Below are 17,449 nucleotides of genomic sequence, written 5' to 3'. Positions count from 1 at the left end.
TGGCAGATTGGCTGAATTTACAGATGGTATAAGAAAAGGAAGCATTATTAGAAGAAGATCACTGGGCACTTCCCAGATAAGGAAATACTTTCCTATAGAATGATGAAACAGAATGATTTTGACACAATTTTCCTTAATCCAAGCAATGTACTGACAAGCTGCCACACGTAATTATGCTTCTGACCTTACAGGCTCCTATCATTTTGTTTCATATGCCACTCACCCCAGCTTTGGAGACTGAAAAGAGTAATTAGCGAGCTATACTTGAAATCATACAGAAACTATTTTTCTTTTTAAAGCTTTTGATTAAGAATTGCTGTTCTGTATGTTTCATTTCAAGAATTTGGAGAGAACATTATTCATACCTGTAACCTTTAGAGAGAAAAAGTAACTTTGTCACTAAAAATAGAGTGCCTTCATCGCTTAAAGTTAAAAAAAAAAAAAGCCGGACAGGTAACAGTTGTACCAAAAAACCCTCACTAACAACATGAAAAAAGTGTGCCCGACTTCTGTGCCTGGAGAGGGGTGGAGGAGTAGGGGGAGATGAAGGCAAGTAGCAGGACACAGCATGGCTTAAAATGTTCAAGTTCCTACCAAAACAAGCTTTGTTTAAAAAAAATATATGCTGGATCTCAATTATTGTAAGCTTTCTGGGACTTGTATTTTGTCCTTTGGTCACTACAAAATGAAATGCACACCTGTAACACCTTTTAACTGAACAAGGCAAGCTCAAGAACCCAGCCTTATATCTGGTAAAAATTTGGGTTCTCAGAAGTTATTACATTATAACTCGTTTGGCCTTTATTTAGATCCTGATTTCGTAGACTGCTCAGGACCCAACGTAAAATGCTAAAATTTTCTCCAAAGCTAGGACATGAGACCCAGTACTCAGAGTAGACAGAAAAGAAGCAACAGTTAAACTTTAAGATTAAGAAATCATTTAGAGGAGGATACAGCTATTATATATTGAAACAACAATATTAAGTTGATATAATAATGGGTATTTTTTCACTATCGTGAAAGTCTTTCCGCTGTATTTAATCCTTTAAATATTTTTAATTATAATGGAAGTACTAGATTTCCGTTTCACCTTCTGGTGGAGTATAAGTCACTAAATAAGTTTTTCAGGTATTTCATGGCCTAGGATAGTTAAAGTCACTGGAGATGGAGAGAGCTCCACAAATCACATTAATCCTCTCCATCTCTCATCTTGACTATTCAAGGAGCCTGGATAACTAACTCTGAGTAACAGAAAGACTTCTACACTAAATAATAAATAAAACTCACACCAAACAATGTCTATATTACAGTGTGCAGCTTTTTGTGCCTCTTTCATGCAATTTTTACTTGATATCAGACTAAAAACTATCTTTGGAACAGAAGATTTTTCACCAGAAAAGTTATTGTGTTGATCAGAAATACAACCAACTATGGACAAGTCCTTCCAAACACGATTTCTTCACAACTCTCTAACAAGTAACTTGAAATAGAGAGTGAAACTAAGTCACTGGTCATTGCACTCAGCTTTGAGTTATATCAGAGCTATTTTTAAATTCTTTTTAAAGCAGTGAAAAACCCTGAGGAACAAACTGAAGAAACCAGACAGAATTAAATCATAGCTGATTATAATACACTATTTGCATTTGGAGAATATTCCCTGAAATAATTCAAGAAAAAGTGCAGTTTTTTCTCACAAAGATGTGGCTCTTCCCCATAAGAACTATTCACCAAGAGCATGGTAGCATATTAGCATATGTAGTTTCCAAGCCTCAGGAAATTCTTTCTACAGTGTAAGGTTCTATTTTGCTACTAGACGTCTTCCTTCTGCCTTTAAAGGCCTCAGATATCTACAGGGACCTCAAGGCTACAACGTCAGAGAGGGAACTGTTTAATTTATAAGCAGCTCTAAAACGTAGATTCCTGATTCAGTACCAATGGAAGAGGAATTTGAAACACAAGCTCTGAGTCCATAAACACGGCCAACTTAGATTTTCAAAAAAATAGGAAGGGTGTAAATTATGTGTTCTGAAAAAATTCTGTGCGGAGTAGCATGCAAGTGTATATTCTGCAAGTTTGCCCCCAAAAGCAGGGAGACTGATCACAAAAGAGAAGAATGAGGACACCATTGCAGCTTCTTTTCCTCCTGATTTAAGCTGTAATCATTCTCCAGGCATATCATCATTCTCCACACATATTCCTGCGCACTGAAAAGCCAACAAAACAAAAATAAGCTTTTCAGGTTCCTACTTGGCAGGTGGCTTTGTCCTAGCAGCACATCATATTTCTTGATTCAGTGAGGTACTTCTTTACCCCCAGCCACACAGACGCTAAATTCTCTCCGCTCAGACACTGTGCTCCCTTTGGCCCTAGCAGAATAATACTTAGGTTACTCCGTAATCACACAGAAATCAATTTGTTCCATCTTGATCCTGACATGACCTATTTTTGATGAGGAACGCCATAACGTTTGTTATGTGTCTTCTATAAATAAGCACCCTCCCAAAGCTAAATAAGACCTGGACATTGATCATCATTAAAAGAAGTAGAATTCTGCTCAGTCCCTGCACAGATAATACGTCTTTCAAGCACATGAAAATTTCTGTCCATCCAAACAAGAGACTGCATAATTAAAATCTCACCCTGTTCTCCAAAAGAAAAAGAAAATGGAAAAGGAAAATAGTTCATGCTGCTGACTACAAAAAAATAATTTTCCAGAAAGAGATTATCCACAGAGAAGGGAAACCCCATGCTGGCATAGCCACCCATTGCTATGAGCCCTTTCTGTCTTCTTCCCTTTATTAAGACTGAGGGCTCCAGGCTGCTATACAAAGCGAGATGAAAAAAACAGCAGGTCTTTAGAAATGAATCCCATTAAGGAAGCAAGAAAGATACAACTATATCCAAAAGCAGAAGAATTGAAGTTAAGAATGTGTTATTGGTACTATCATGGCAGAGATGCAGTGGAACACAGAGCTAATTTAAACAGATGAAGACAGAAGAAAGTTTACAAATGTTGGGTGGTTTTTTTTTCCAAGGAGATATACAGAGCCTGAATAATCTGTTAGTTTTCAAGCAAATATACGACTTGTTAAAATTTTTTAAAGCTTGGGAAAAAAAGGGCTTTTCGTCAAAAAAGCAAAGCTTGTCCTTTGCTATGTGTTGGGCCAGACAGTTACACAGCTATTTGATTATAAACTCATAGGGATCAAAAAGGTTCAGTGTTCGTGAGTCAACAGCACCGCCAAATAAAAAAGAAGTCTGAAATGCACATCAGATGCCTGACAGCAGCTTAAATGTTGGATCGAGTTTAGTGCTAACAAAATACGTTACAATATCCTCACATAAATCTTTTGAGTAAAATAACTGCAGAAGCTGGCACCAAGGCAAACAGCCACTGCACTAACAAATGTCTTTTTAATATAGTCTGCAAAGGTAGTACGCAAAAGAAATTATCGGTAGGGAGTGAGATGGCAGGAAAACAGAGGGATACTCTGACAACATGGAGACTACAATGGAAAAAGAAAGGTAAGTGGATACTCCAGGCAGAGGAACAGTGAGGTGAACAGTTTTAAAGCCCAAATAATGGCATTACGTCTGAATCATACTGGAAAAACAAATGCCACAGGAAATAGCTCCTCCAGAAGCGTTAGGAAAGGCATTGGCTGGACAGAAAAATATCATAACATACGGCAGGGCTAAAAGATCAGATTTTAACATAAGACAAAAATGTATAGACTTATTAAATAAAAAAAAAAAAGACCATTGGTTTAGCAAGGAAGCATAGACTCCATCAGCATCTGCTCTTCATTCCAATAGGCATGTTTAGAGACTGTAATTCCAGTTTATATATTAATTTCACTTTGGTCAATAACTAAACAATCCAGCCTCAATAGGACAAGGTGAGCTGTCATCCTTCCTGTTAATAAAAACCTAACACTGTGTAGACCATGATACTATGAAAATGTCATCTCTACAGAGATGCATATGCAGCACAGGTAGGATCCTGATGACAAACTGTGCTTACAAGTAAATAAATTCTATCACATAAAAGGAAGCTGGTGTCAATACCTAATCTGGATGATCTCAAGGCATTATATGTATAACATAAATCTCCCTAGATTCGTGTAGCATTGGCAGGCCTGAACCTAAAACATTTGTTGGATTGACGTGTCAATAAAATTAAATGATCAGTCCGATTCTAAACGGTAAATAAATAGGTAGGTCTGTTACTGCTTTTAAGGTGGAGCTTTTGTGTGTTCTGCCTCACAAACATCAGATTTTCAGCTGAAGCAAAATATCAGAGGTCCAAAAAACTTAAGGGATCTCTTTCAACTTTGCTGATAGACCTATATGTTCAAAATTGCAGCTAGCACCACACACATACATACAAACCATTATGACAAGCAGTTATCACACTTTTCTGCCAAAGATAGTCTGTCTTCTGACAAAATAGGCTAGCTGGAATATTTCCATCTCTATAATCCTCTTCAATTCTGTTATACAACTATGAACAGATTTGTAATGGGTGCATGTTGCCATTTAACCTGTGGTTAAAAACAAGAGCTTTCTACAAGCTCATGTATAAAATTTTTGCACTGAAATATTACTACTCCTTGCAGTTCCTGATCAGCTCATATTTCAGCAAAGACTACAATGTGCCAAGTAGATCTGAGGTGAAAAGGATGTCTAAAATACACAAATGCTATTGCACCCCTTCTGCATAGAACGCTTGAACTTATTGCTCTGCACTGAAAAGCACTGGGAGCCTCTGCAAACAGTCGGTGTACAGAGCAGCTAGGTATATTCTGTACACTGAAACATTTCCAAAGAAGGCAAGCGCTGGCAATTGTTATAACAAAATCATGTATTTGTGTAACAGTAGAATATAACCCTGCTGTTTAGATTCCACAGTTAAAGACATATCAGACAACATTCCTGGTTACCCTCCTTCTGGATCTTCCATTCCTTTCATCAGACAAAATTCAGGTTCATGCTTTTCACTCTAAGAGGTTTACATGATGAAACAGCTGTCAATAAACTCCTAAAGAGGACTGCAGCTCACGTGTCATTGACATGGCTGAGGAGGTAGCATTGCTCCCATCGCTCCTAGAAAGACTAGAGACCAAGTACATTTGAAGCTGCTTTTATTCTTCTGTTTTTCAAGCAATGGGAAAGAAAAACTTACGTAAAATGATAATACTGGCTGGCTGAAGTCACTGCAGAGCATTTACCTACACTATTCAAGTAAGTGTTGTATTAACTCAGACTTACACTTCTTATAGTAAACTCCTCAACAGCTTATCACTTCCCTCTCAAACAGCTAAGGCAATGCCCTGCCACATATACCAGTTCAAGATAATTGCCAGCATGGCTTTATGACACAAATGCTTCCATACAAAAACAGTAGCAGAACTTCACTTTAGGCAAAGGAATCCTTACAGAAATTCCAGTCGATACCAAGAAGTGAATGTAGATAGACTGAGTTGGCTGTCCTTATTAGTAAGGACAGAAAAGGGAATAGCTCAGTAAGTACTAGTGAAACTTTTAACCTTTCACAGCTGTTTCTGAATGATGCGAATTTGCAGCCAGTAGTGAGTCGATATTCTCTGCTGCATTTCTGAAAACTGTCAGTTACTGTAACTGCAAATCCTCCTGCTTTCTATTTCACCCTGCCCAAAAGAAATCGTATGAAACATGTGCAAAGTGAAAAAAGGAAAAAAAAAAAAAAAAGCATTAGTTCTGAATTTATTCAATTCTGACAGGACCTGGATCCAGCTCACTATGCTGTTCGTGTCTTCTTAGCTCTGGCCTGCAGCAGACAGAGCTCTACGTGGTCACTGTCTCCTGCTAATCCATTAGCACAATTATTCCAAGTTGCCCCTGCAGTGCTATTAGTACCTATCAAACAGAGAATTGCTTGCTTGGTCACTGTCTGTAAGCATTTTGGTGACTCATTTATCAGCCTTTGCTATATCTCAGAGAATAAATCACTTGAGCTCCTTATGAATAACTGTTTTTGAAAAAAGCCATATGACTCGCCAGACTGCAGACTGTGACCCTATTTTTTTTTAACTCACTAGCTAATTTCTTCCATCTGCACTTATCTGTTTTTCCATCGACTACGTTCAATTTAACGTGAACTTCAGTTCTTAAGTGTATGACCACTCTGCCCTGGAAATGTTTGCCATCGTTGAGAATGATTTCCTGTGCTTCTAATACAAGAGGACAAACCACTCTGATGTTAATTAATTCTAATAGGAGAGACATTTAAAGTGTTGGGCAAACTGAAATACGTCTCTATCACCTAGCAGAACTGCAATCTAAAACATCTAACAATAAGCTATGCAAAAAGGAAAGGAACGAAAGGTATCTTTCTGTACCCTTACTGGTGCAGTTGTTTTATTTTTGAGGTATGATAACCTTCCATGTTTTTATCCTGCTTCCACGTCTTATTTTTTATTGAAAGATAGAACAGTAAGTACTCACTAGCGTAAGCTGTTCAGCAGAAGCAAAGAGTGCCATTAACTCTGCTGGCTAGTTTCAAGGTTAGGGAGCCATAATTTCGTTCTCTTTTGTTAACTGCAGCTTTTGGGGGAGTTAGGATATTTTATTGTAGCTGAGGATTGTTCGCATTACAGTCTGGTTTACAACTACTGCATTAACTTGCTTTTATCCGACTCATTCCCAAGTTGACTATGTGCTGGTCTCACTCTCCTTCACACTGTATTTCAGCTTCCCCCAGTGTCTCTCTGTAGCCAAATGCAAGGGCTTGCATTCGTCCTTCTCATTATTTCTACTGTCTCTGCATTTTATCAATCTATCTCCTTCCAGATTCTTCTCCTTCCATCTATGTCCAAGTCTCCTCTCTCCCCTTCATGCTTAGCCCAGTAGCTAGTGCTAGGTAGAGGCTGGGGGAGTATTTTTTGGCAAATAGTCAACATGAACTAAGCTATCCCAACTCTCATCCGAGTACCCTGACTAGCAGCTAAGATAGTATCTTGAAAAAAATCCCTCCTCTCCTCTCCCTTGAAGCCATTCTGTTTTCATCAGAATAGTCACTGAAAGATTGAGCAAGAAGAAAAAAGATACTCATATAATCCTTATCATCAGGACACTGACTTAGAAAACAAAATACCTGAGTCACAGTTCTTCTCTCAATGAATGTTTCATTATTTACGGAAAAGTGAAAGAGCAAACCGAAATATAACAGTGCTTTAGAGCCTGGTGGGCCACACATTTTTTCAAAAATTGAGAGATGTGTGTTTAGGCTACCTCAGATCAGAGAGGGAATTGTACATCCATCTCCCATATCTTGGGTAAATCAATTAAAAACAGAATATTCAGTAAAAGGGTCACACTAGCATTGCTTCTTTTTTGATGGGTCTGTGAAACCAAAATGCCCTTGTACTGGCCTCTTTCCTCTTTTCCTTCTACAGTCTGCTAAGTTGATGGAGGTTCTGCCCCACCTTACACTCACTGAGCTCTGCCAGAAGCCCTAAAGCAAAATAGCCCAATCTGACTGTCTAACATCAACTTTCTCCTCATGAATCAACTATTTTTAGTTTTACTCTCACATTTGCCCTTGCTCAATCCTTCAATCTCAGGACTTGGGCCTATGAAAAAGCTGACATGTTATCAAGCAGACCATTTACCATGACAGCAGCATCACACAAATGTGCTTGTTTGAGAAGAGATGGAGTAGCTGCTGGAAGACATGCAAAACGTCCTCCCAGAAAATAGTCATCAGTCCCGCCTATGATCCTCTCAACAACATGTACGTATCTGTCTTTGTCAGCTCTGCAACTCTGATCCACCTCTTTCCTAAGCCTGTCCAAGCTTCAGCCTCTCCTTCTTAGAGTGACAAAATTCAATTTTGCCTACATTATTGAGAAGTCTTCAGTTGGTCCTTCCTCAAGGATTTTCACTGCTGAATTCGTATAAGGACACATCCCTCCCCCTCATCTTCTTTAATCTTCTTTTCATGTCCAGCTGATGCAGTAACGTATGTAAAAAGACCGTGGATTTCCAATGTTTTGTTTTCCTTCTCCCTAATCACTATCAGAAAAGACTCGTTTGTTCTTCTTCATATAAAGCTTTGAGACACCTACATGGTAGAAAACTGGGGCAAAATTGAACTCTTCTTAATTAGTATCATTTGATACCTGCCAGTGCAAAGTTCTGTTTTTCATAATTTGTTTAATATGTCAGAGCTACCACCCTCATATAAGCACATTGACTAGGAACTAAGCGCATGGAACAAACAGTCCTTCAAAGAAAAAACTGCATTGAAAGAAACTGAGTGGTTGAGTTATTTGTTTCATCTTATATTACTAGCAGCTCCTCACGTCAGCTATGTAAGCCCCATACTTGCCCTCCTGCTCAACTGTAATTGCCTCAATACAACGTATTTCTTTTCAAAGTCTGACTGTCTGGTTGGTTTAACCCTTCAACCTTATAATGTAAAAAATCATTGCTGATGTTTAAAAGCCTTTCCCCACTTAAAAAGAGGTTTATATGAGGATACAGCTGTCAAACACCAAAGAAGATTGAAGCAAGTCGTTACTGGCATCTTTCCACAATTGGCCTACGAGGTCTAACTAAGAAGAACCCAGCACAACCATATGATTAACCATCATGAAAAGAGCAGCTGCTTGCAAAATTTGACAGTTTTGTGCAATGTCACAGGGACTCAGCTGAAACATTTGATCCTCGTAGGCTGGTACACAGCAAATTTTTCACTGAGTGCTCAGTTCAGTTTTTAGCTTGACAGTGGAAAAAGTGTGAAGTAGTTAATTAGTACCCCCTAATTCTTTCAACAGTGCACTTGGAAACAAAAATTAATATTGGTGGATTTTTATTTACAAAAGTGTCCTGTCAGAATCCAAAAGCATTTGAGTGGCTATATGGGAATACTATAGTTTTATTCTGCTGATGATACAACAAGAACTGTAGCACATGACCAGTTCGAGATCCGGTGAATAATTACAAGAAATAAGCACTGAGATGATAAATAGTACACTGCCACAGAATAATTAAATAAATTTGAACACAGGGAAATTTGTGAGTGTGATCTGTGTCTAGATATTTCATTAACAGAAAAAAATAAGTTAAAATCCTTCTTTTGCTGCCCATGCATCTTTTGCTCAAATGAAGCCAAATACTCTCCTTAAATTAAGCCCTAAAGTTTCCTTCCTTTCTTTATCTGTTCAAGATATTTTCTCCAGGAAACTTTAAATTGAGAACAGCTAGTGAACAGACAGTTAGAAGGGGACAACAGAAGCTTCCGATACCTAAGCTATTTATTTGCCTATTGTACATAACATTGTGTTTCTCTAATTCTTCCTACAATTCAAGTCAGAACGGCTAGAACGGCTTATTGCTTCTTTTGAGGTAGAAGTTCATTTTTGAAGGGTTTTTGTGATATGGTAGTTATAACAGCAGGGATCTGTAATCTGAATTAAGAGAGTCCTTGGAGTTGTAAGTCCCCACACAGTTTGCTCATGACAAGTTGTTTTGTCGCCACATACCTCCATGCTAGGAAGAGATGCTTGAGAGAACATATTCAAAATCAAATGAACAGAACTAAACTGATCAGCAAAGCCTTGACTTTAAAAATTCTTTAATATCACTTTAGTGACATGGCTTACCGTAGCAACATAGCATTTAAATATCCTCACAGGGAAGCAAAACTCAGAACTATTCATTACAGATAAGAAATGGAAAGAAAGTCAAGAACTGTCACCATTCAGGCAGCAAGCAAGGTCACCAGAAGCCTCATGAGAATGATGTATGTGGAGGTTTGCTGTGAAATCATTCTCTCTGTCTTGGAGTCTTCTCTAATGATTATATCATTGACTTGAAAAATCAGAACGGTTCCTACACAAACATAAAATTATGATGTGAAAATGACCACTTTCCCTACTGGACTGCTGAATAGAAGAGATCCTATTCTCTTCTAATTGCCAAAGATTAAAATTAGTCTTAGGACACTCATAAAAATGTGTTTTGAATGTTTTTGAGCTATTTTTTCCTCAGTCTTTTTCCTGTGTCTGAGGAAGCTTTTAAATTGTCACATAAATTTTACTTACTTAGACAGTAACCATGTCTTCTTGACATCTTATTGTAAGTCTCATAAATATCCTTTAAAAGTAGCAATACATCAACATAATTAAAAATCAAACTTGAGATTTATAATCTCTCACTTCTAAAGGCATAACTTTACTTTCATATTGACTTTTCACTGTACAATAGCTTATCTTCTCCCAGCTTCTCCAACCAATCGGAAATACGCTTGCAATCTTTTCTTTGGATTGATGCAGACCAAAGAATTCAAAAGACATTTTCAATTCACTCACCTACTCATTGCAAACCAATTTATCTACTGATCCTGGGATCACAGATTCAGAGGAAAGGAAGAGTTGGATTTGGGTGATAGTTTTTGCTTATTCTTACATAAGTGAAGCTGAGAGAATGCAGATATGGTGAGGGAAATAATTTTGCCTGATGAAATAAAAATTCAAGCAGATTTCAGAAAAAGAGATTATTTTTGTTATCCCAGAGAGGAATCTTCTTAATGAGGCAGAAAGGTTAAAGAAAAGACTTCCAAAGACTATTATATTAAACAACCAGGACATTCCAGAGCCAAATTCATCCAAATATAACTTCAATGGAGTAAAATTTAGGCTTGGTTTCATCATCTTCTTTTTACAGTCTCGCTTCTCTTGAAAGGTCCACAACACAATGAATGACAACTGCCAATTTTTTTTTAAAAAGATAATATTATTATCTGACCACCTAAAGCGATTACAGCCAGCAGTTACATCAAGAAACGAAAGCAACCTAAAGGGCAATGTGAAATAAATGCCACAGGGTGTAGTTACTCTATTACCCACTGTTCCACCACTTTTATATTCCAAAAAATGCTTTTCTCTTTTTCAATAACATAGTCTTAAATACCATCTCAAAATAATTAGCTACATAGGATTACTGTTCATCTCATTTCTAAATAGCCTTTGAGGCTCACTAATTCCTAAGCTGAAAACTGACATCAGCCTCCTTTCTGAGGCTCATAAAGGAGAACTTCAGATTTTGTTGATACAAAGCCATGGCATTAGGCATCACCTGTGGGAGTAGCACTGCTGATGGTGAGATTAGGGCTACTGAGGGGCCTTCCTCTGTGATGACAGCTTGTGAGAACAGGTCTACAGAGAAATAATGGAAGGAAGTTGCCTGAGTGTTTGGAAATTTGTCAGGGCCAGCCTGAAGAGCATCACCCATGCTGCCACAGAGCAGTGTAAAATCTTCCTGCAAGTCAAGAGATTCAGGTAGGTGGCTTGGACCAGTGTCTATGGACTGCAAAAGACACTTTCATGTAAGGAAGTGTTAACTGTAATAAAAAAGAGCTTGATCAATCCATTGTTTAAAGGCTAAGGACAATAGGAGAAGTACAAAATCAAAATCCAGATTTCACTGGCATTTTGCCAATTTAAAGCCTGAATTTCCCACAGAGTAAACTATACTGTGTGAAAACTACAGTAGCATACAAATATGTACTAATAGATAAATATACTAGTATATATTCTGTGTAAATATATACCCAGGTCAGATGCCTTCCCACTGAACTCCTTGGGAGCTAATTTGTAGTCCACTTTCAAGAAACATGCCTACATTTCCTACAGTGAGCAATACGGAAAGCAAGGCGTTCCTAAGAAGGCTGACAGGCTTATTTCAGCGGGAAGGATACTCGGGAATAACAAAGTCATCAGAGTGATCACAGTGGATGATCCAGACTTCATACAGAGCCCAAGGAGTCTAAGGCAATGCAGCAAAAGATTTGTTAGGTAATACTGTTCTTCAGTATGAGATGGAAATGAGAAGATGTTTTGACAGGCAGGGCCTTGAGCCAGGCTAAGACAGTGTGCACACTGACCACAAAATACCTGCAGGATTACCCATCAGTCAAATGAAAACATTCAGTCAGGTATATGGTGGACATCTATTTCCCTGAATAAAGGGCCCCAGTTAACAAGAATGTTTTCTTAAAGACAGTTTTAGTGATCAAGATAAATCCTCTGTTTTGTTAAATAGATTCTTGGGAACTTCTTGTCTCAGCATACATTTGAACAATTTAGAGACTCTGAGAATCTTATCCGTGAAAGATAATTCAGCAATTTAAGTTAAATAGTTTTATTAAAACAAACTATACAGACATGCCAGTTTACTGAATCTTTTTATGAAAAAAAGAAGGATTTGGTCTCCCCAGTTCTCTTAATGCTTAGCAGTTTTCTTTCGCAAGCAAAAGAACAATTAACTTTGAAACTTAAATGTCATTCTACTGAAACTACTCAAACAAATTGTGAGTCTGCAAAAGTTTATCCATATTTTACTTGCATTATGTTAAGTAGTCCCACTGATTTAAGGACAGTTACTCTACTAGCAGAGTCAACCCAGATCAGAACTGAAGTCACCCAGCTCTTGGTGCAAAATTGTCCCTTACGTGCATTGGCACACACTAAGAAGAGCCAGATAAGATTCATATCCATGTAGGAAAAAAAAAAACAATTATATTGGAGGAGCAAGTGAGGTAAAGACCAACTAAGGAGAAATTTCAGGAGATCCTTTCCCAATTCCTAATATATTACTTTAAAAAATTACATACAAAATTCTTTAAGATGACATGAGGGTGGGTATTTAATTGTACATCCATTCCTAAATCACTCACAGTGATTACATTTTACTTAATAGGAAAACCGTGTTAGCAAAAAGACTTGGAGGTACTGCTTGCACTTGCAAGCACTTGCACTTGCACTTGTGCTTACTCATGCCTGGTTTATTAAGTATTTTTCATCTCTGATCCTGTGACTACGATCTCCTGTGGTTTCGTAAGTTCCTGTGATTTCACAAGTTCACAATAACCTGCTCATAGCTGATGCATGAAATAATATGACCCACTGCATGAAGAATTTTAGCCAGAAGGGTGACAGTTGGTCCATGAGAATATGATTGTATCTTTCAGTTCTGTGACTGAGCAGTTAACAGGACACTTAAAAGCAATATTAAGCATGTCTTTATCAAGATATATATGAGACTTCCCAAAAGAAAAAAATATGGTTCCAGTTTGACCCCAGCCCTTCCCTTTCCCATCCTTCTTTCTATTCTCCCATATACATGGCATTTACTGTGCTCTTTCAAAACAGGACATCAGCTTACGCTCATGCTCTCATGCTCACACTCTCTCATCCCCGCCACATGCTGAACTGAAGAACTTTTATGAGATTTGATTCTGCCCATAAAGCTCTTAGTCAACATAGTAAATCCTCACATACCCTAAAAAACATTTTTAAAGGATTTATATGGCTTTTGTGGTCAAGCTGTCAATTTCTTTTGGTTTTGTTTTTAATATGTGGAAAATGTAGCCATAACGATTTCCAGTTCCCATTCTGAAGGCTATATGGTAACACTCTCTGATGCATATAAACTTGACTTGGTTCAAGTGAACTTTTTAGTTCACTTCACTTGGTTTACTCTAGATTTACAGGGCACACTTACACTGTAGAGAAGGAGTACACCAAAGCTCAGCTGGCTATCCTGGTTCCCCCTTGTCCAGATGAGGGAACCTACCAAAATGCCTCAGACCTCCTTTCCTCCCAACACAAACAGATTTCCTTCTAAATGACCTGTAGAAGCCCAGGGCACACCTCAGCCCTGTATGGCATTGCAGGGAAGTGGCTGGCATGCCCGAAGCTATGGGGAGCAGCTGGGACAGCGCCTCACCAACACAGAAACTACCATGAGGAACCAGATAAAGAGAACAGAGAGAAAGGAAAAGAAAATTCTGTTCCTCAGATGAAAAACATCTAACCGACTACAGATAAGACTTAAGTTGGGATTCTGAACTGATTTACATTTCTGCTCTACTTTAATTAAATAATTAAATACATTGTATTTAGGTATTTATTTCATTTTATTCAATAAAAAAAATTGACCTGATTTAAACATTAAACTGCCTCGGAATCTACCACGTCTTTTCTTCTTTTCTAGCAGTGTAACAGAGTTTCCAGACTCGGGTCCCGCCAATTTTGCTCACACTTTACTTCATCGCTGCAGTTAAGTCATCTTGCCTGATGCAGGAACCATCAGCCAGCATTTCAAGGCCTCTGTTCTGCAGGAGCGTAGATTAATTACAGCCTTTCTCTCACTTTAGAGTCTGTCAAGTCACCTCTGCACACTTTCAAACCTACCAAAAAAGGTTTAGAGTGATCCTCAGTGCCTTCCACGTGGGGTGATTGCTTCTGGGGCAAGGGTTGTTCAGTCCCAGTAGCAAAGCAGTTTAGCAGAATGAACGCATGAGCAAGAAAGGTTTAAAGAGTCATCTACAATATTTCGGGGTCTGCAAAACATTTTTGAATACCTACAAGTAGAATTTCTGATTTTTAGAAGATCTGCTGCAACAGGGAAAAAAATGAACCCTCCTCCTGCCCCAAGCCTGCCTCTTTCCTCGTGGCATTCACTCCTCGTACACTTCATACTGTGGTGTGCTGATAACTGGCACAGCTGCATTACTAACATCATTTTTATGTTCCCAGACTCAGCCGTAGTGATGCAGTTTAAGGCTTTATGATGCACTTTGGAAACTTGTATGCACCTTTCTGGAAGAGATAGGGGTGGGGCATGAAAACTGCTTTAGCTCTGTGTGTTTTGTGACACTTTGCTTTCTCTGGACCAAGCACGGAAGAAAAGCCAGCTGTTGGATTTTGAAAATACAGCAAAATTGACCCACAGTTGCTATTAAAGCTGACATTAGTTCAGAAATCTGATGATCCATGACCCTCCTCAGGCAATTAAGACTTCTCCAAAGTCCCATTAAGCTTCCTGTTCTCTACCTGGTAGAAACCACATTTGCTTAACGAAAATACGTATCTGCTCAGCAAGGAAATAAAAATTAACTGAGATTAGGAGAAAATTATGCTGCTTGTCCTTATTCTTACCTTCCCTGCATGGGGAGAGGAGTGAAATCCTTCCCCAGTGCAACACAGCAATCATCCCCTATTGCTGTGTTTTCACAAAGGGTCTGTGGCTCTCCGAGAGCTGCTACCATGCCGTGATATTCTTTTAATAGCTGCAGCTCATTGCAACTTCTGGTCACTGGTTTGGCTGCAACCTTTGCAGATAAATTGGCGTCTATAGATCGAGATGTCTGATTCAGCTCCATCTCTTGTTTTCTAGAAATCGTACTGTCATCCTTGTTTTCCAAGTACATCTGTCCCTGGGGGAGTTTCTCCTAAAGAAAGTGAAAACAAACATATTAGAACTAAATGGAATTGACCCAGTGTTTGCTTTGGTACAAGCATGTTGGACCAAAATGCCAAGTTGTAGATTTTTCATGCATCTTTGGATATTCTCTGGTTGGTTTATTTCCACCAGGAATAATTCCAACATTTTAAGGGCCTTGACAATTCAAAAATAGCCATTATAAAAGTTTTGAAATACCTCAAAAGATGAGTCTTCTACCTTTTAGCCTAACATGATCTTCTCCCACAAATTTCCCAGAAACTTGCACTGGCTTATCCCACAGAATAAGCCACAATCATCTCTGGATTAGTGAGGGCTGGCACATTGACTGTTTAATGAGAAACAAACGCAGACACAGTGCTGTCAGCGAGTCTTGATTTTTAGCGTAGAAACACATAAACACCAGTTCTGGAAGACCTGTACACATGGAATCCAGCTTATGCCAGGAAGAATTAACTCAGATTTGTGGTCCTTTTAGCATTAGTGGAGTAGGATTGGAAACAAAATTCTGGCCAAATTTGAAGAGAAGATTTATTTGCTTACTATAAACGGCATAAAGAGAACTAGAGTTAAGATCTCTGTCTTTGCTAGTGAACTAAATCAGGTCTCAGGGACTGACCCTTGATCTCACAGGCCGTTCAGCTGTTGGCATGTCCCCTGGCGTGGCCATGGCCTCTGCCACACTATGCCTGGGTGCATGGAACCAGCGCGTGCCAGGAAGGGGGAAAGACACCACAGGCATATAGACATGCACTGCGATGAGACAGCTGGCATCAGGGCCAGAGAAGAGCCCTGGTTCATTTTATTCATTAGTATAGACCTAGCCAGTGATTCCTCATATCCTTTTCTAACCTCTGCCTAGAGCAAAGCTGAAGCGCAAACACTATTATAGTGACTTTCCTTAGTTCTCTTCGTCATATGCCCAAAGACAGAGAAGTTCTCCCACAATCTACTAATACGGTGTCAGTGCATGGGCTCAAAACATACAGCAGAGTTTGAGTTTTGTCAGACAGGTAATATTTGTGAACTACCAAGAGTTTCCTCTAGCAGCTCTTGACTGTCGGCAAAAGTAAAAATGGCCTTTCTTTTCATGCACAGAGAGAGAACGCGTATCTCCTATGGCACCAGGTACTATAGCTCATATCTGGGTGGAGAAGCAGCGCTTGCCACAGCTTCACATCAGGCCTCGTTTCAGCTTAGCAAGAACAGCGAAATCTCCAGCAGCCACTAAGCGACTCGCTAACTCTACGAACCAGGCATAATTAGTAAGCTCCCAGCCCTCGCTGATCATCTCGCTTCAGACATGAACAATCCCAAAGCACTTTTAGAAGCACAATCACTTTTGATGGCAGTCTGCTTGGCTATCCTGTTTATCACACTCCTCTGCTGGCATTGTAGCAGGCAAAAGAGCTACCAGTTCAGAAATAACTTCCCTGGCCCAGTAACGGGGCAGAGTCTGCTAGGGTTATAGTAAAACTATTTCACCATTTCACTGTGATTTTCTCTTGCAACTGCAATGCCTGCAGCCTCACTGCAGCAACTGCTCTCTTCCGAGCAGGAAGACTCCCTTGGAAAGCTGCTGTCACATTAAAGCTCTTCCACAGCTGATGGCCCTTCATCAGATCAGATACTTGAGTTTTATGAAGAGAACATGCCATTTCACAAGTTGCTAGTGGCATTTATGAAATGTGAACCAAACCTTGATGAAAATTAGGTTCTATTACATGATTATTAATGGTGATTATAATAAAACTTAGTGCATAACAGTCAAAAAGCTTTTATAATCTGATCATTAAAATTCGGTGTGAAAAGTTATAAAAACACTTCAGAATCCCACAAAGTGCACAGATAAATGAAGACCAAGCTAAAGAACATTCTGGTTTAAACTCATGCTGTGGAATCTAATTACTGGAATATTTAAATGCAAAGTGCCAAATCCACCACAGAGGATAGCAAGAGATTAGGAAACAGGACTGTCAACCTCTTATGTCCCACAGCAGGGGAGAGCAGCCTTTTTGGAGCACGTCCCCACTCCTCCCTCCAGCAACTTCAGCACAGGACAACACAGGTAAAACTGCAGGGCTGGGGGGCAAAAGGAGCATTAGGAAACAGGCTCTGCTTCAGTCCCAGCAGGAGAAATCACCAGAAATGGAAGCAA

At 39.0% G+C, this 17,449-nt stretch overlaps 1 protein-coding gene across 1 annotated transcript in view; it reads right to left on the bottom strand.

Moving 5' to 3' along the window:
* OCA2 (OCA2 melanosomal transmembrane protein) overlaps window positions 1–17,449 on the bottom strand; it is a 220,710-nt gene that overhangs the window by 163,840 nt on the left and 39,421 nt on the right. Inside the window, exon 6 of the mRNA XM_068923152.1 lies at window positions 14,988–15,280. Coding sequence (XP_068779253.1) covers window positions 14,988–15,280 — 293 coding nt within the window. The remainder of the gene's footprint in view (window positions 1–14,987; window positions 15,281–17,449) is intronic.

Source organism: Struthio camelus, chromosome 1, assembly GCF_040807025.1.
Source record: "Struthio camelus isolate bStrCam1 chromosome 1, bStrCam1.hap1, whole genome shotgun sequence".
Classification (NCBI taxonomy): Eukaryota; Metazoa; Chordata; class Aves; order Struthioniformes; family Struthionidae; genus Struthio; species Struthio camelus.
Note: the sequence above shows the minus strand (reverse complement) of the source record. Positions and strands in the feature narration are given on the sequence as shown.